Genomic DNA, 18598 nt, shown 5'->3' on the forward strand with positions numbered 1-18598 from the left:
AGCTACACAAAACCCAAGAGTTGCAATTCCTTCAGGGCATCAACACCCTCCCCCTGCAGAGCCAACAGCACCTGGGCTAGCAGCCCCTTGTCCCAAGGACTGGCCAACACATCCCCAGAGGCCAGCGTGATGGGCCGGTCGGGGCTGTCCCAGTGGCAGTCCCTGCACCACAGAGCAGGGCATCAGCATTCCCAGAGCAAAGAGCCCCTCACACAAACCACCAGCCAGCATCAACGCTTTAATAGAGCAGAGCTCCTGCCCATCACAGCGCAGGATGGGCAGGCTCCCCTGTGCTAGGTGAAATAGTGTGGCTTCTTCACATTGATGCCATACTCCGCAAGTGCTGGCATCAGGTCCTCCATGGTCAGGGTGTACTTCTTGTCCTGCTGGGACGGAGGCAGAGTCAGTGACAACAGGGCAGCCATTGCCAGGCGCACCACCCTCCTTCCCCAAAAGCAGAGACAAGATGAGGACAGGGACAGCGGCTATTGGATTAACTCCTTTTGGAGAGACGCAAGGGCTGTGTCTAGACTGGCCAGTTTTTCCAGAAAATCAGCCGCTTTTCTGGAAAAATTTGCCAGCTGTCTACACTGGCCACTTGAATTTCCGCAAAAGCACTGACTTCCTACTGTAAGAAATCAGTGCTTTTTGCGGAAATACTTTGCTGCTCCTGTTCAGGCAAAAGTCCCTTTTGCGCAAAAGGGCCAGTGTAGACAGCTGAGATTTGTTTTGCGCAAAAAAGCCTGATCGCGAAAATGGCGATTGGGGCTTTTTTGCGCAAAAGCGCGTCTAGATTGGCCACGGACGCTTTTCCGCAAAAAGTGCTTTTGCGGAAAAGCGTCCTGCCAATCTAGACGCTCTGTTCCGAAAATGCTTTTAACGGAAAACTTTTTCGTTAAAAGCATTTCCGGAAAATCCTGCCAGTCTAGACGTAGCCAAGCTGATCAGCCATTCTTCATACGCCATTTCCTGAGCAAAGGCAAGACAGCACATTCTCCCCAGGGATCCTTGGGGCCAGACCCTTCTGAACAGCTCCCCAACGCTGAACCGCTCTGCAGACAAACCTCAGAAAGACTAATGAACCACACACAGCAGGAGCAATCCCCTCCCAAAAGCCACTATGTCACCCCACACCCTGGGAGAAAAAATAGTCACAAAAATTAGCTGAAATCCTGCAAGAAATTCCAGCTAGCCTGATGACAGCCATCCAACATTGATTCTAACCCAAACTAATGTCCCCTCTAATCTTGTTTTGTGCACCAATATGGAAACATGCAACACATCTCCATGTTGGTACACAACGAAATTCATTCCATACCCAGACAATCTGGAGGCGAGGGGGAGGTTGAAGGCTCCAGGGTGCATTTAGGGTGCAGGAGGCGACTCCAGGCTGGGGTCAAGGGCTTTGGCATGCGGGAGCAAGCTTGGGGCAAGAGACTGGCGTTTGGGCAGGAATTAGGTTGCAGGAGGGGGGCTCAGGGTTGAGGTGTGGGGTCTAGGAGGGAGGGTTTGGATTTCCCAGACCTGAAGAGCTCTGTGAAAGCTCAAAAACTTCTCTCCCTCATCAACAGATGTTAAGGCACTAACAGTCCTTGCTTCATGCACTTTGCATCTCCAGTACTAACACGGCTACATTGTGGCATACTTCTAGGAAGAGCTTTTTCAGGCTCTTGATCATTCCTGGTGCCGTTGTCTGAGCCCCTCTAGTTCTCCTCTACCCTTTTGGAGTTCTGCAGCCTCCAGATGGGGCCACAACCCGGCTGGTTTCAAAGGCATTAAAATGTTCTCCATCCTATTCTTTATACCCAGCTGCCTTCCCACACGGGGATACATGAGGTATACAAGAGTTTCAGTTTTCCAATGACTTTACCCTGCATTTAAACACGCTAGGAACAGCTCACCCAGGATCTCACTCAGCCCTGCTGGTTGTACCCCCACACCTAGAGGCTTCACAGAGCAGACCCTCACCTTACTCTTGTTGCGGGAGCTGCCGGAAGCTGTGCCCTTCATCTTGCAGTGTTGTAGGGCATCGTTGGCAATGTCTGAAATAAACTTCTGGGCAGCCAGGGAGATGAGACGAATTCTGCAGTCAGAGAAAGCAAGAGAGCAGCCTGAAGTACAACACTGAGCATAGGTGGCTGGAGATGAGGCCTCAGCACAAATACCTACTACAGGCCCCTCACAAACAGAAGTCTCGTAGTCAGGGTGACTGGGGATTTCCCAAATAGCACTATGCCTCACTTACATGCGTGGATCAGAGGCCTCAAATCCAGCTCTGTTGAGGTAGTAGCCTGTAACAGCATCTGGGATCTGGGATGAAGGAGAAATGTTAAAGGGGACAAGCTTTCAGGTTCCCCCACTCGAAACTACAGCCCTTACCCCCAACCACTCACCTAGTGGCATCAACACACAACTTTTAATTCCCAATGCTCTGCGGTAACCCTTACCCTACTGCCACCCAGCACTGGGCAGGGAACCCAGGTGCCCTGGCTCCCAGCCCCCCCGAGCGAGGCAGGGAACCCAGGAGCCTCGGTTCTCAGGCCTCCCCCTGAGCCCATACCGTAGGGGTATAATCCTCCAGCTGCATCAGGAAATCTACCAGGGGTGTGGTGGAGACCACGGGCTTGACATCACCGTTGGCTGCGCTGGGGGGCACATAGACCCCATTGGACATGGCCCCATCGCAGGGTGCCGCAGCCACCGCCGTGGAGATGGGCCCTGTGAGAGAGCATGGTCAGGGCTGCCTGGGACAAGCAGGGATGCCCCCCCGCCCTGCGTTCCACCCTCCCTCGGGCCCCCCCTGCATCCCTCCCCAAACCTGACCCCCCTTGTACCCCCCGCATCCCACCCTTCCTCCCCAGACCTGACCCCCCCTTGTGTCCCCCCTGCATCCCACCCTCCCTCCTCAGACCCTGCCCCCCTTGTATCCCACCCTCCCTCCCCAGGCCTGACCCCCCTTGTACCCCCCCGCATCCCACCCTCCCTCCCCAGATCTGACCCCCCTTGTACCCCCCCTGCATCCCACCCTCCCCCCAGACCTGACCCCCTTGTACCCCCCCGCATCCCACCCTCCCTCCCCAGACCTGACCCCCCTTGTACCCCCCCCCCCGTATCCCACCCTCCCTCCCCAGACCTGACCCCCCTTGTACCCCCCGCATCCCACCCTCCCTCCCCAGACCTGACCCCCCTTGTACCCCCCCCCCGCATCCCACCCTCCCCCAGACCTAACCCCCTCTTGTACCCCCCCGCATCCCACCCTCCCCCAGACCTAACCCCCTCTTGTACCCCCCTGCATCCCACCCTCCCCCCAGACCTAACCCCCTCTTGTACCCCCCCTGCATCCCACCCTCCCCCCAGACCTAACCCCCTCTTGTACCCCCCCCGCATCCCACCCTCCCCCCAGACCTAACCCCCTCTTGTACCCCCCCCGCATCCCACCCTCCCCCCAGACCTAACCCCCTCTTGTACCCCCCGCATCCCACCCTCCCCCCAGACCTAACCCCCTCTTGTACCCCCCCCCCGCATCCCACCCTCCCCCCCAGACCTAACCCCCTCTTGTACCCCCCGCATCCCACCCTCCCCCCAGACCTGACCCCCCCTTGTACCCCCCCGCATCCCACCCTCCCCCCAGACCTAACCCCTCTTGCCCCCCCGCATCCCACCCTCCCCCCAGACCTAACCCCCTCTTGTACCCCCCGCATCCCACCCTCCCCCCCAGACCTGACCCCCCTTGTACCCCCCGCATCCCACCCCCCCCCAGACCTAACCCCCTCTTGTACCCCCCGCATCCCACCCTCCCCCAGACCTAACCCCCTCTTGTACCCCCCGCATCCCACCCTCCCCCAGACCTAACCCCCCCTTGTACCCCCCCGCATCCCACCCTCCCCCAGACCTAACCCCCCCTTGTACCCCCCCGTATCCACCCTCCCCCCAGACCTAACCCCCCCTTGTACCCCCCGCATCCCACCCTCCCCCAGACCTAACCCCCTCTTGTACCCCCCCCGCATCCCACCCTCCCCCCAGACCTGACCCCCCCTTGTACCCCCCCGCATCCCACCCTCCCCCAGACCTGACCCCCCTTGTACCCCCCGCATCCCACCCTCCCCCCAGACCTGACCCCCCCTTGTACCCCCCGCATCCCACCCTCCCCCCAGACCTGATCCCCCCTTGTACCCCCCCATCCCACCCTCCCCCAGACCTGATCCCCCCTTGTACCCCCCCGCATCCCACCTCCTCCCCAGACCTAACCCCTTGTACCCCCCGCATCCCACCCTCCCCCCAGACCTAACCCCCCCTTGTACCCCCCCGCATCCCACCCTCCCCCAGACCTGATCCCCCCTTGTACCCCCCCGCATCCCACCCTCCCCCCCAGACCTAACCCCCTTGTACCCCCCGCATCCCACCCCCCCCCAGACCTGACCCCCCCGCACCCCCCCTCCTCAGAGCGGCCCCCCTCACCGGGCCCCCGCGCGCCCGGCCCCCCCTCGGCGCCCCGCGCCCCGCCCCCCGCCGGCCCAGGGGGCCCCGGGGCCGCGCTGCCGCCCCCCCGCCGGGCTGGGCTTGCTCTCGCCGGGCGGGGGGGCCGGCGCGGGGGGGGCCGGGGCCGCGGGGGGGGCAGGGTCGGGCTCCGCGCTGCCGCTCATGGCGGGGCCGGCCGAGCTCCGCGCGCCGCTTGCGTAGCCGAGCCGCCAGCCGCGCCACGGGCTCGCGCCGAGGCGCCGCACGGATTGGCTGAGGGCGCTGTCACGCAGCACAAGTCCCGCCCCACTGCTCTCTGATTGGACATGGGCGTCGCGCTCCTTGCCCCGCCAGCGAGACCAGGCGCAGGTGTCACGTGAGGAGGAGCCAGCGCAGGTGTCACGTGATTGACACTGCGCGTGGCGGTGCGGCCTACTGGGGGAGGGGCCACGGGGAGAGTGATGGGCGGGCCCTGTTCTGGTGGGAGGGGCCACGGGGAGAGTGATGGGCGGGCCTGTTCTGGTGGGAGGGGCCACGGGGAGAGTGATGGGCGGGCCTGTTCTGGTGGGAGGGGTCATGGGGAGAGTGATGGGCGGGCCTGTTCTGGTGGGAGGGGTCATGGGGAGAGTGATGGGCGGGCCCTGTTCTGGTGGGAGGGGCCACGGGGAGAGTGATGGGCGGGCCTGTTCTGGTGGGAGGGGCCACGGGGAGAGTGATGGGCGGGCCTGTTCTGGTGGGAGGGGTCATGGGGAGAGTGATGGGCGGGCCTGTTCTGGTGGGAGGGGCCACGGGGAGAGTGATGGGGGGGGCCTGTTCTAGTGGGAGGGGCCATGGGGAGAGTGATGGGCGGGCCCTGTTCTGGTGGGAGGGGCCACAGGGAGAGTGATGGGCGGGCCCTGTTCTGGTGGGAGGGGCCACGGGGAGAGTGATGGGCGGGCCCTGTTCTGGTAGGAGGGGTCATGGGGAGAGTGATGGGGGGGCCTGTTCTGGTGGGAGGGGTCACGGGGAGAGTGATGGGCGGGCCTGTTCTGGTGGGAGGGGCCACGGGGAGAGTGATGGGGGGGCCTGTTCTGGTGGGAGGGGCCATGGGGAGAGTGATGGGGGGGCCTGTTCTGGTGGGAGGGGCCATGGGGAGAGTGATGGGGGGGCCTGTTCTGGTGGGAGGGGCCATGGGGAGAGTGATGGGGGGGCCTGTTCTGGTGGGAGGGGTCATGGGGAGAGTGATGGGGGGGCCTGTTCTTGTGGGAGGGGTCAAGGGGAGAGTGATGGGGGGGCCTGTTCTGGGGGGAGCTGGGGGCTTGTTGGGGGGTGTCATGAGGGAGGATGAAGGGTTCCCTGCTGCAGGGGTCAGGTCCCAGCAGGCAGAGGCCTGGAAGAAGTTCAGGTACCCTGCTGGGATTCAGGGGCCGCAGCAGGGCCCTACTTTGATGCTCACACAGTGCTGCCAACACAGTAGCCCGCTAGGATGGGGAGCAACGCACAGACCCTGCTGGCCAGCCCAGACCTCAGCATTGAACCCCACTGGCCAGGCCCTGAGTGGCTTGCTAGGGGCACCCCACCACATTCCAGCGCTACGCCCGTCCACTTCTAAAAGCCCCTCCCCCAGTCTTGAGGGAGGGACCCCTGGACCCAGGGCCCAACTAGTTCCGAGGAACAAATGATGAAAAAACGGTCTGTGGGTCAAAGGGTTAAAACAAGCAGCAGCTCTTACCCTCTTGCTCAGGCCGGCTCCCTTGCAGAGAGGTAGGATCCAACTCCCTTGGGGGCGCCACGTGCCAGATCAGCGTTTCCCAAACTATGGGCCGCAGGAAAAAAATACCAGGCCTCAGTGGCTGCCAGGTGTTCCGGACTCCCGGACTCTCCGTGAGCGCCGGGTTCCCCAAGCCCTCAGCCAGGCTGGGCAGATGCAGCCATATGTGTCAGGCTCCCAGCAGAGGCATAGTGAGGGTTACCAGGTGAGCTCTCATTGCTGGCTGTGGAGGAGGGAGTGGGGGTTGGATATGGGCCGCAGGGAAGCAGTGGAGCTGCCCGGGGGAGATAGGGAGGGGAACCGGCCAGCGGAAGCAGGGCTGGCTGGGAGGGGTGGGGAGTGGGAGCAGTGGGGCTGGCCAGGGGAGATCGCGGGGGAGAGGAACCGGCTGGCAGGGGCAGTGAGGCTGGCTGGGGGAGGTCGCAGGGCTGGCGGGGGAACCGGCCAGCGGAAGCAGGTCTGGCAGGGGCAGCAGGGCTTGCCAGGAGAGATCGGGAGAGAATCGGCTGGCAGGGACAGCGGGGCTGGCCCAGGGTGGGAGGGAGAGATTCGATCAGCGGGGAGCGGGACAGTTCAGGGCGCACGCAGACCCTGAATGGAAATGTAAGAGCAGGGCCTTTTAAATATCCCCATTGCTGACAGTGAGGTTTACAGGCACTGCAGTGTGTCAGAATGGAGAGAGCCTGGGGCGTTCACCATCCGGAATGAGAATATGGAAACAAAATTCCAAAGATGGTGTCGGCTTTCTGAAAATAAATGAGCCCCCTTTTCAATACATGCCGTGGGGGTGCAGGGTTTTATTGGATTACAGTCCATTTTTCCAATCCATATTCCCTTAACTTGCTGGTAAGAATGTTGTGGCCATCTCAAAAGCTTTGCTACAGCTGGCCCTGGGGGCTTTGGGAGGACCCAAACCAACATATTTGCATATTTGTCATTTGCTTAATGAATATGCAAATGAATGTTACCAGTCCTCCAAAAGCTCGTGAATGGATTTACTGGTCCCTATGCCAAAAAGTTTGGAATCCCCTGGCCTAGATGCTTGGATTTGCCAGTTTCCTGTTGGACTCGCCACAGGAGCAGAATCAGCCTCAGGCTGTCCCTTTTTATTACCTCCCCCCTCCCCCCCCACGTCTCAGCCTGCCCTGAGACCAAACAGTCCTTTCCCATCTGCCCTGTCCCAACAGGACACCAAGGGATATTACCAAAAGGTCCCATTTCTTCCTGGGGAAGGTGCCCAACACCAGGCAGGGGGTGGGAAAATGCCAACCAGTATGTCATGGTCCAGAAGAATGAGGGGGAGGGCATCCTGGCCCAGCCAGGCAGATCAGGGGAGGACAGTGCCCTGATCTTGCCAGGTAGGGAATTCCTAGGGGAGGAGACCCTGTTACAGACAAGTGGGAGTGATAGGGCATCCTGTTCTTGGGGGCGGGGAGGGGGACACCTGTACCAGGCAGTAATTGGTGAATAGGAGGCAAGCATGCAGTTCCAGGCATGCTGTGGATGTGTGTCTGGGAGAGGTGCTGTTCCAGGCAGGCAGTGTGTTGGGGGGTGCGCTGTACCAGGCAGCTAGTGTCAGCAGTGGGCACTGTACCAGGCAGACAATGTGTATGTGTGTGGGGGGTACTGTTCCAGGCAGGTAGTGTGTGGTGGGGGTATGCTGTTCCAGGCAGGCAGTGTGTTGGGGGGTGCACTGTACCAGGCAGCTAGTGTCAGCAGTGGGCACTGTACCAGGCAGACAATGTGTATGTGTGTGGGGGGTACTGTTCCAGGCAGGTAGTGTGTGGTGGGGGTATGCTGTTCCAGGCAGGCAGTGTGTTGGGGGGTGCACTGTACCAGGCAGCTAGTGTCAGCAGTGGGCACTGTACCAGGCAGACAATGTGTATGTGTGTGGGGGGTACTGTTCCAGGCAGGTAGTGTGTGGTGGGGGTATGCTGTTCCAGGCAGGCAGTGTGTTGGGGGGTGCACTGTACCAGGCAGCTAGTGTCAGCAGTGGGCACTGTACCAGGCAGACAATGTGTATGTGTGTGGGGGGTACTGTTCCAGGCAGGTAGTGTGTGGTGGGGGTATGCTGTTCCAGGCAGGCAGTGTGTTGGGGGGTGCACTGTACCAGGCAGCTAGTGTCAGCAGTGGGCACTGTACCAGGCAGACAATGTGTATGTGTGTGGGGGGTACTGTTCCAGGCAGGTAGTGTGTGGTGGGGGTATGCTGTTCCAAGCAGTGGATGTGTTGGGGGGTGCGCTGTTCTAGGCAACTAGTGTTGGGGATAGGTACTGTTCCAGGCAGGCTGCATGGGGGGGGGTGCAGGGGGCTCGGCCCTACAAGTCACTGAGAGGTCGCAGTGTAGGGACATGGGGGGACTTGGATGGATTCCTTAATTCCGTCGAGCGAGCCTGCAAGCTGCATGCGGTCCCTCCAGCCGACTGGCTCCGGCAGGTCACCTCCTTGCTGGATCAGAAGGCACAGGAAAAAGTTCCGGAGTACATACAAGGGCCCCGAGGAGACTTACACAGACCTGGCCTCCTGCCTGCTGCAATATGTCCACAAGTGGGGGTTTGGGGCTGGGGCCCAGACCGCAGAGGACCTGGCTAAGCCGATGGTTCCAAAGCAGCTCTATGAACCTGACCCCCACCCCAACCTGAGGCTGTTCCCTCCCTGTGGGGCACCTGGTGCTGGCCACTGTCGGCAGACAGGATACTGGGCTGGATGGACCTTTGGTCTGACCCAGCATGGCCGTTCTTATATTCCTGAAGGACAGGGAGCTGGAGGACCAGCCCAGTGCCGGGCGCTGGCTCATGCATTTATAGGCAGCCAATCCAGGTGTGAAGGAGAATCCTGGAGAGACCGGCTCACAGCCCTGCCACAGGGAGAGGTGCCCACCGGGGGTCCCCAGAGGGGAGGACCCAGCAACCTCCTGTGACATAGCATGGACAGTATTCATTTTGTTTGCCTCTGTATTCACTCTGCCTGGTAGGGTGCGATTCTGCTGTCCTGTAATGACTGTGTGTGCATGTGCCTCAGTTTCCCTGGGCATAGCACACAGTCTGGACGAGGCGGGGGAGGCTGGGCAGGACTCACTGGGGAGGAGCAGGCAGGCTCTCAGTGCTGAGGGCCAGAGGACATTAGATTAACACCCTGGGGCCGGGAAAGCAAAAAGAAGGTGGCGGCGGGGCTGACACCAGGCTGGGGAGTAGGGGATGAATCAGGCTAGGCTGGTTTAGGAGGCTCAGAGCAGGAGTGGTGGGAGCACAGGGCCCAGGTTCTCTGCACCTCATGACAGGGGTGTGTGCTGGTCAAGGCAGTGTATGTGTGTGGGGGGAGGTGCGCCATTCTAGGCATTGGATGTGTGTGTGTGTTTGGTGCACTGTTCCAGGCATGCAGTATGTGTGTGTGTGTGGGGGGGGGTCTGTTCCAGGCATGCAGTGTGTGTGGGGGGGGGAGGGGGAGAGTCTGTTCCAGGCCGGCAGTGTGGGGGATGGTCTGTTCCAGGCATGCAGTGTGTGTGTGTGGCGGGGGGAGGGGGAGTCTGTTCCAGGCAGGCAGTGTGTGTGTATGGGGGGGGGGGGGGGAGTCTGTTCCAGGCAGGCAGTGTGTGTGTATGGGGGGGGGGGGAAGTCTGTTCTAGGCCGGCAGTGTGTGTGTGTGGGGGGGGGGGGAGAGTCTGTTCCAGGCCGGCAGTGTGTGTGTGGGGGGGGGGGGGGAGAGTCTGTTCCAGGCAGGCAGTGTGTGTGTGTGGGGGGGGATAGTCTGTTCTAGGCCGGCAGTGTTTGTGTGTGTGGGGGGGGGGGGAGTCTGTTCCTGGCAGGCAGTGTGTGTGTGGGGGGGGGGGGGGGAGTCTGTTCCAGGCCGGCAGTGTGTGTGTGTGGGGGGGGGGGTGTCTGTTCCAGGCAGGCAGTGTATGTGTGTGGGGGGGGGGGGGGAAGAGTCTGTTCCAGGCCGGCAGTGGGGATGTGTGCGCAGGTTGGGCTGTTACAGGCAGGAGGGTGAAGCGGGTGCGCTCTGTCCAGTCGGACTGGCGCACAGCCCCAGGCCCCACTGGAGGTGGCTGGTGTGCTGCAGAGGCAGGGAACAGCCAAGTTTCCTGCCTGTTGTGCCTGGTGCCATGAAACCAAAGGGGGTGAGAGGGAATGGAAGGTGCCATCACACCCCCTGGCCGTTTCAGATTGTCACAGACCCACAGGGCCTGGTCTGTGACCGGTGAGGCCTCACCAGCTCCACTGGGCAGGGCCACGGGGTCCCTGCAGGGCATCCAGCCTAGCCAGGCCGCTGGGGGGCTTTCGCTGGACAGTGCTCAGTATTGGCAGCAGCCCTCACAGCATTTTTCACACAAGTTGTTGTTAGCCACCTGGCCTACGGAATCTGAGCCCTTGGGTTAGCACGGCGAGGCACAGACCACAGAGCCTGCCCCCAGGCCTGGGCCTGGCCAGGGCGTAAGGTGCTACCTCTCCGGCTGTGCGGAGCCTTCCCTTTGAGCTGAGCCCTGCTCTCCAGGAGTCGGGCTGGGTACAAGACACCCACCATGCCGAGCGGCACTGGTAGGTTGTTGTCCAGCTCCCTGTGACCTAGCTCCTCCGAATGGCTCTCACACTGGGGGCTGTGCCCAGTCCTTACATGCCCTTCGTGTCTGGCTCCTCCAGCAACAGGGTGGTTTCAGCCAGTCATGTAAGGACCCATTCATAACACTCCCGTCTGCCGCTGGGGTAACTTCTTAACCTGTGACCCAGCCCGTCTCCATGTGTGGGGCTAGGTGGGCTGGGCTTTTCGGGCAGGCGCTAGCCAGTTGGCCTGGGGTTGCCTTTCTCCCAAGCATCTTCTGCAAAGCCTGGCCTGGAACATGGCACCAATGGCCCCCAGCAGCCCCTGCCCGCTCTGGACCCTTCCGCCACTCGCACGCCGGTTTGGGATACGCCGCTTGATGCGTGCACAGCTGGAACCTCACACTCTGCAACTCCCAGAGTCCACAAAGCAGTGGTGTTTTATTTACCCCAAGTCCCAGCCAGCCTGTCCCTACCAGGCCTTGCATCTCCCAGTGGGGGCCAGGCCAAGCACTGCCCCCACCCACGCAGCAGAGTTCATGGGATAACGGCTCCCCCCAGCAGTTCCTGCCACATTCCCCTCCTGGGGCCAGGCAGGAGGCTGCACAGCTCAGCGGCCACAGTGCACTGCAGAGTAACAAGGGGCCATTTCTTACCCGGAGATCCTGAGTCCCAGGAAAGGGGGGGAAGTCCAGTGATCAGGTGCTGTGCCCCGGCTACGTGGAGCCCATGGGGAGAAGAGGGATGGTCTTGCTGCAGCGATCCCCTCTCCAGCCCAGCCCTTTGCTCTTGCAGCAGCCTCATGGGCTGAGCAGAGCTCTCAGGAGCTGGGGGAAGTTGGGGGTGCCCCAGCCTGTGACAGGGTCCCAAGAAGGGCCAGCACAGAAACCCTGCCCCTCCACTGCAGCATCCAGACACGCCAGGTGGCAGCCCTGAGTGACCTGGGGAGGAGAGAGCCCAGTCAGCACGTGGGCTGCAGCCACTAGCCACTCCCGCCTGCACCCAGCCACGCGTGGAGCCGGACGCAGGGGCATTGCTGCCCTGCAGGGCAAGTTCCGGCTACAGCCCCAGCCAGAGTGCCCCTCCCCTGGAGCCAGGGCAACTGGGGCGAGCTCCTCTCCCGTCCCGAGCCTGGGTCCTGCCCTGGCATTGCCCACAGACGCTGGCACGTCACTGCTCCGCCCCACTCACATCGTAGAGGGCATCACTGGGCCCTTTCTCCTGAAGCTTGTAGAGCGCCGGGTTCAAGAAGCCCAGCGGCGGCTGCCCCTGCTGCAAGCGGCGGTCGTTGATCAGAGCCACGATGCCCCCCACCACAGGGGTGGAGGCCTGGCGGGGGGGAAAGACAGGTCAGGGCTCTGGGGACCTCAGGGGCTCCGCCTCCTGGCCCACCTAGGGCAGCTGCTTACCGAGGTGCCAGACACCCACGGCAGGGGGATGCGATTAGTCACTACCCAGTAGTTGTCGGACAGGGCGGACAGGTCGGGGTAGGCACGGCCACTGCTGTTATAGTAGGAGCGGGGCGGCAGCCGGGGGGCCGAGCGCAGGAAATTCCGCACTGCTGCAGCCTGCAAGTCAGGGAGGGAAGCAAACGTGCACCTGGGCCTTCCCTTTGCACCCCGTTGTGCCAGCCTTCATCCCCCCCCCGGCAGCCGAATGCACCCGCCAGCCGCCCTTCCCCACCAGCCGCCCCTTTCCCCACCAGCCCAATGCACCCGCCAGCCGCCCTTCCCCACCAGCCCCCATCTTACCCCACCGCAGCCCAACGCACCCGCCAGCCGCCCTTCCCCACCAGCCCCATCTTACCCCACCGCAGCCCAACGCACCCGCCAGCCGCCCTTCCCCACCAGCCCCATCTTACCCCACCGCAGCCCAACGCACCCGCCAGCCGCCCTTCCCCACCAGCCCCATCTTACCCCACCGCAGCCCAACGCACCCGCCAGCCGCCCTTCCCCACCAGCCCCATCTTACCCCACCGCAGCCCAACGCACCCGCCAGCCGCCCTTCCCCACCAGCCCCCATCTTACCCCACCGCAGCCGAATGCACCCGCCAGCCGCCCTTCCCCACCAGCCCCATCTTACCCCACCGCAGCCCAATGCACCCGCCAGCCGCCCTTCCCCACCAGCCCCCATCTTACCCCACCGCAGCCCAATGCACCCGCCAGCCGCCCTTCCGCACCAGCCCCATCTTACCCCACCGCAGCCCAATGCACCCGCCAGCCGCCCTTCCCCACCAGCCCCATCTTACCCCACCGCAGCCCAATGCACCCGCCAGCCGCCCTTCCCCACCAGCCCCCATCTTACCCCACCGCAGCCCAATGCACCCGCCAGCCGCCCTTCCCCACCAGCCCCCATCTTACCCCACCAGCCCAATGCACCCGCCAGCCGCCCTTCCCCACCAGCCGCCCCTTTCCCCACCAGCCCAATGCACCCGCCAGCCGCCCCTTTCCCCACCAGCCGCCCCTTTCCCCACCAGCCCAATGCACCCGCCAGCCGCCCTTCCCCACCAGCCGCCCCTTTCCCCACCAGCCCAATGCACCCGCCAGCCGCCCTTCCTCACCAGCCGCCCCTTTCCCCACCAGCCCAATGCACCCGCCAGCCGCCCTTCCTCACCAGCCCCCATCTTACCCCACCGCAGCCCAATGCACCCGCCAGCCGCCCTTCCCCACCAGCCCCCATCTTACCCCACCGCAGCCCAACGCACCCGCCAGCCGCCCTTCCCCACCAGCCCCCATCTTACCCCACCGCAGCCCAACGCACCCGCCAGCCGCCCTTCCCCACCAGCCCCCATCTTACCCCACCGCAGCCCAACGCACCCGCCAGCCGCCCTTCCCCACCAGCCCCCATCTTACCCCACCGCAGCCCAACGCACCCGCCAGCCGCCCTTCCCCACCAGCCCCCATCTTACCCCACCGCAGCCCAACGCACCCGCCAGCCGCCCTTCCCCACCAGCCCCCATCTTACCCCACCGCAGCCCAACGCACCCGCCAGCCGCCCTTCCCCACCAGCCCCCATCTTACCCCACCGCAGCCCAATGCACCCGCCAGCCACCCTTCCCCACCAGCCCCCATCTTACCCCACCGCAGCCCAATGCACCCGCCAGCCGCCCTTCCCCACCAGCCCCCATCTTACCCCACCGCAGCCCAATGCACCCGCCAGCCGCCCGTTTCCCTCCAGCCCCCATCTTACCCCACCGCAGCCCAACGCACCCGCCAGCCGCCCTTCCCCACCAGCCCCCATCTTACCCCACCGCAGCCCAATGCACCCGCCAGCCGCCCGTTTCCCTCCAGCCCCCATCTTACCCCACCACAGCCCAATGTACCCGCCAGCCCCCATCTTACCCCACCGCAGCCCAATGCACCCGCTAGCCGCCTTTCCCCACCAGCCCCCATCTTACCCCACCACTGCCCAATGCACCCGCTAGCTGCCTCTGCCCGCACCACAGCCCAATGTACCCGCCAGCCGCCCCATCCCCCACCAGCCCCTATCTTACCCCCAGCCACAGCCTAATCCAGCCTGCTAGGCACTGCCTGTCCTATCCCTGCCCCAGAAGCTGTCATCTTACCCATCTCATGATCCAACCCAGCAGCCCCAATCCTGCCTCTTCCCCCACCCCTCACCCACCATTTCCACCCTATCTCCAACCCACCCCACCAGTTACTGCTCTGCCCCTGAGGCCCACCCCCAGCCTGGCCTGGTGGGGCTTCTGCAGCTACTGCCGAGCCTATGTGGCCCATCCAGCAGCGCCCACCCGAGACTCGGCCCAGCCCCCCGCCCCTTCCCAGCCCAGTCATCACCACCCTGCCCAGCTGCACACACCTGGTAGTCAGGCATAGGGAAGACACTGCTGAAGCCCCCCCCGCTGATATAGTCAGTCACCTCCCAGGTCACTCGGAAGGGGTTCTTAAATGCTGTGCCGCCAACCGTGGTGACGTAGGGGCTGTGGGGACAGAAGAGGGGGAGCTGCTCTGGCCAGGCACCAGGGAAAACTTTGCATGGGGGACCAGCCCTTGCACTGACTGTGGCTCTGCCCCCACATCCCCTCCCCAACCAGCGCGGGGGTCCTCAGGCCTCTCCCTGTCCCGGGGAACCCGTCCTCCTCCCCCAGCCCCGTGTGTTTCTGCCCCTCGTGGGGGCAGACGGGCTGGGGCTGTGCTGGGAGCACTCTGCCGTGGGCCAAACTGCACCCCCAGCCCTCGCCAGGGCACTCCCTACCCCAGATTTCCTTCCCTTCCTCCCGTTACCTGGAGGCTGGGAAGCTGGGCCGGAATGTGTGGCTCCCTCCAGCAACCTTCCTGCAGCCAGCTCCCTCATCACCTGCAAGGCAGGTGTGCTGGGTCATCTGGGGCCAGAGGAGACAGCCAGGCACCCCTCTCCCCACCCAGCTGGGGGGCTCAGCCCGCTCAGAGGGCAAGAGGCACAGGCAGGCTGCACGTACCTGAGGCAAAGAGCACTGTCAAGCCCCGCACCGCTGCCTTCATAAACTCCACATTGACGCGCTCCAGGTAGGCCCGCGACAGGCTGTCCTCGTAGTCCCCGTAACTCACGGAGTGCACCCAGGGCACGGAGGACATGTTGCTAAGCAGCAGCAGCCAGGCCAGGAAGGGCTCCTGGCTCTCATGCCTCCCTGCAAGGGGCAGCAGAGAGGGGACTGGAGTGAAGGTACATTGCCTGGGCTAGAGCAAGCCAAGCCCCCAGGAAGGGCTCATCCTGGGCCATGAGAGAGATGAGCTTAGTGCAGGACATCTAATGCCCCTGCTAGAACTTACACACGACACTCACCGCAGCCACCACATGGCCAGCAGCCTTGGCATGTCCAGTGGCAGTGAGTTCCACACGTTTAATTACACAGTGTGTGTGTGTGTGACAAAATGTCCTTTTCCTGTCACTGATTGTCCCCTGTCCTGGTGCTGAGAGACAGGGAAAACCAGCCCTCCATCTCCTCCTCACCTCTTGGCCAATCAGTAGTTACACTTTCCTCATGTCACCTCTTTCATATCCATTCTCCCAGTCGCTTCAATTTCTCATGCACTCAGAAGAAAGAAAAGGTGTTGGCCCAAGAACTCTCTGAACCACTCCTATTGGGGAAGATCCACAGGACTGCAAGAAGGTTCACGCTGTGCCAGTCGTTAGCGAGAGAAAACGGGACAGGCTGTGTGATTACAAGTCAGGCAGTCTGACAATGGGGGTGGCTGATATAGGACTCGGCTAATAAAGAATTCAAGGAGGGCAGCAATAACAATCCACAGGGGTTTACGGAAATTTACATCTTCTCAGATGAGGTTATGAGCTATGAGTTTGGCAGATAAAGGTAACAGTGTTGATGTAAAAGCCTTAGATTTCAGTAAGCATGTGACTTGGTACCCACATGACATTTTGATTACAAAATCTAGAAAGATATAAAATTAACATGGTGCACATTCAATGATGTAATTAGAAATCATCAAGCAGGTACTTTTCTAGTGAGGACCTGCAGGGATCAGTGTTTGGCCTCCACTGTTTAACACTTTGTATCAAAGACCTGGAAGGAATACATATAATTACAGACGCCATCTCTAGGTCAACACGGTGGGTGAGGGGATCGCTTGTATCAGACTCACATCTGCATTCACACTACCCAGAGCACCTGTTCTGCCACCACCTTGCCTTTCTAGTGCCCTGCCACCAGCAGTTACCCCAGCAGTGCTAAGTTCCTGGGTGACACAAAGCCTGGGGGAGGGATAAATCAGAAGATGGGTGGTGAAAAAGCACCAGTGCGGGAGCCTGCTGCCCCTCCCGGCTGGAAGTTCAGGGGCTGTAGTTTGGTTCGATAGCTTTCAGCACCAACCCCCATCCACACAGCTCCAACACCCCGCCCTGAAAGAAACTGCGGCGGGCTCTGAATTACTGGCTACAAAAGGCTTTTTAATGCGTCCCAGGCCAGCATTCGGGCTGGGCACTCTGTGAAGGACTCAGGGGTCACGGTGGATAATCAGCTGAAGCCAGGATGACGCTGCAGCTCCCAGCGCTAATGTGACCCTTGAATTTATATGAACAGAGGACTGGCTCTCAAGGAACAGCAGGGAAGTTGCCTGACTCCTGCAGCGGCACAGGTGTGAACCCAGCCCTACTGCCCACAAATCCACAGGGCCGTGGGAAAATGGCAGAGATCCAAGATGCCCCAAAAGAACGATGAAAGGAGGGATGAAAACCTTATAGTGACTGAGACCTTCAGGCCCACCAAAGGGGACGAGTGTAACTGCCTCAGGGCCCAGAGATTCAAGGGAGCCCAGAGCTCCTGGCTGCCCCTGCTGCTACTGTGACAGCAGTGGCGGCCGGAACCCCAGCCCCTTTGAATCTGCACGGCTCAAAGGACTGGGGACGGGTGCTGTAGTCTGGGCAGCACTAAGGGCTGACTGCCCTCAAACCCACCACTTCCACTTGAGGCCCACCCCTTCTGGGGGCAAGGAGCTGCCCCTCCCACTTGCCCCAGGGCCCACACTGGCAATTGACCCAGCTGGAGACTCATACCAAAGGCCTGATCCATACTGCAAATTCACTTGCCACGTGGACCTTGCTACAGCAAATGCCAAGGTCCTAGTACATTGCCCTGTACACGGCTGTCCATCAACGTGCAGGACAGAACCATCTGGGTACCTAGCAGGGCCACATGACACGCTGCTCTACTGGAGAGTCACACCGTGGCTTCTTGCGCACTAATTGGCTATGTAGAGATGCCAAAGAGAAGGAGGAGCGCTGATCTGAGCACAGTCTATCAGCACCTACATAGGGAACAATTTTCAGAATGGACTTTGTAGTCTAGCAGGGAAAGAGAAGAACCCGTGGTTGGAAGCTGAAGTGAGAAATTTACACTGGAAATAAGGTGCAATGAAAAAAACCCACAATAACTTTGTGGAACAAACTACTAAGGTTGGACATTAAGAAAAAGTTTCTAACTGTCAGGGTAGTCAAACACTGGAATAAATTGCCCAGGGAGGTTGTGGAATCCCCATCTCTGGAGATATTGAAGAGTAGGTTAGATAAATGTCTAGCAGGGACGGTCTAGACAGTATTTGGTCCTGCCGTGAGGGCAGGGGACTGGACCCGATGACTCTCGAGGTCCCTTCCAGTCCCAGTGCTCTGTGATTCTAAGGTCTATGGTGGATTCTCCAGTCTGTGGCAATTTTAACTCAGTGACCGGTGGCTCTTGTTCAGACAGGAGTGGAAGAGGTTCTCTGGCCGGTTTAGGGCACACAAGATGATCCACACAGCTCCTCAGGCGTTCTAGCCTATTAATCACTCTGCAGTGGAGTTCTGCGCCTCTCTCTGAGCCTGGCGCAGCAGCGTAGCGAGGGTGTTATGTGCCTGGGGGCAAAGCCAAAATTTGCGCTCCCCCCCCCCCCCCGCTGCTGCCGCGCAGTGGGGCCCCAAACCTGGGGCATGGCTGAGTCTGACCCTGGGAGTAGGGAGGGAGCTTGTACTGCATCTTCCACCACCCCCTCTAGTTTGGGGCCAGGCTCCCGCATGCACTAACCTGCTGGCGGAGATGGAGGAGGGTCGGGCTGGGGGCGGAGAGGCAGGGAGGAGGCTCCAGCCGGTGGCGGCAGGGGGGAGGGAGGAGAAGCAGGCAAGCCGAGGGATGACAGGGGGACTAAATTGGCACCTCCCCAGCCTCCCTCGCTACGCCACTGGCCTGTGGGCCGGGCCGCGCCGCAGCGTAGAGTGATCTGCTGACGCCGAGTGCTCTCCTCCAAAGCACACAGAGCGCGCTAGCTGCCAACTTACCTCTGTGAGGTACCTCGGGAGGCAGCGCCAGCCCCATGAACTCACACAGGCCTGAGTGCTGCACCTGGGCCCGATGGGGCCAGCCCTGCAG

General features: G+C 61.6%; 2 protein-coding genes across 3 annotated transcripts in view; both read right to left on the bottom strand.

Annotated features, from left to right (window-relative positions):
- Positions 1–225: 225 nt before the first annotated feature.
- TAF10 (TATA-box binding protein associated factor 10) lies at positions 226–4689 on the bottom strand. The gene is given in 6 exon segments (XM_075918509.2): positions 226–383; positions 1969–2083; positions 2246–2310; positions 2561–2718; positions 4459–4546; positions 4548–4689. Coding segments are annotated over 6 exon segments (612 nt in total). The 5' UTR covers positions 4644–4689; the 3' UTR covers positions 226–293.
- A 6468-nt stretch (positions 4690–11157) lies between these two features.
- The window catches only part of TPP1 (tripeptidyl peptidase 1), a 44527-nt gene continuing 37086 nt past the window's right edge, over positions 11158–18598 (bottom strand). For both annotated transcript variants that reach the window (XM_075917303.2, XM_075917304.2), the window contains exons 8-13: positions 15182–15370; positions 14988–15060; positions 14563–14683; positions 12153–12311; positions 11935–12072; positions 11158–11684 (exon numbers count right to left, since the gene is read on the bottom strand). In XM_075917303.2, coding sequence (XP_075773418.2) covers positions 11544–11684; positions 11935–12072; positions 12153–12311; positions 14563–14683; positions 14988–15060; positions 15182–15370 — 821 coding nt within the window. In that variant the 3' untranslated portion in view covers positions 11158–11543. The remainder of the gene's footprint in view (positions 11685–11934; positions 12073–12152; positions 12312–14562; positions 14684–14987; positions 15061–15181; positions 15371–18598) is intronic.

Source organism: Pelodiscus sinensis, chromosome 1, assembly GCF_052426305.1.
Source record: "Pelodiscus sinensis isolate ZL-2025 chromosome 1, ASM5242630v1, whole genome shotgun sequence".
In the NCBI taxonomy this organism is placed as follows: domain Eukaryota; kingdom Metazoa; phylum Chordata; order Testudines; family Trionychidae; genus Pelodiscus; species Pelodiscus sinensis.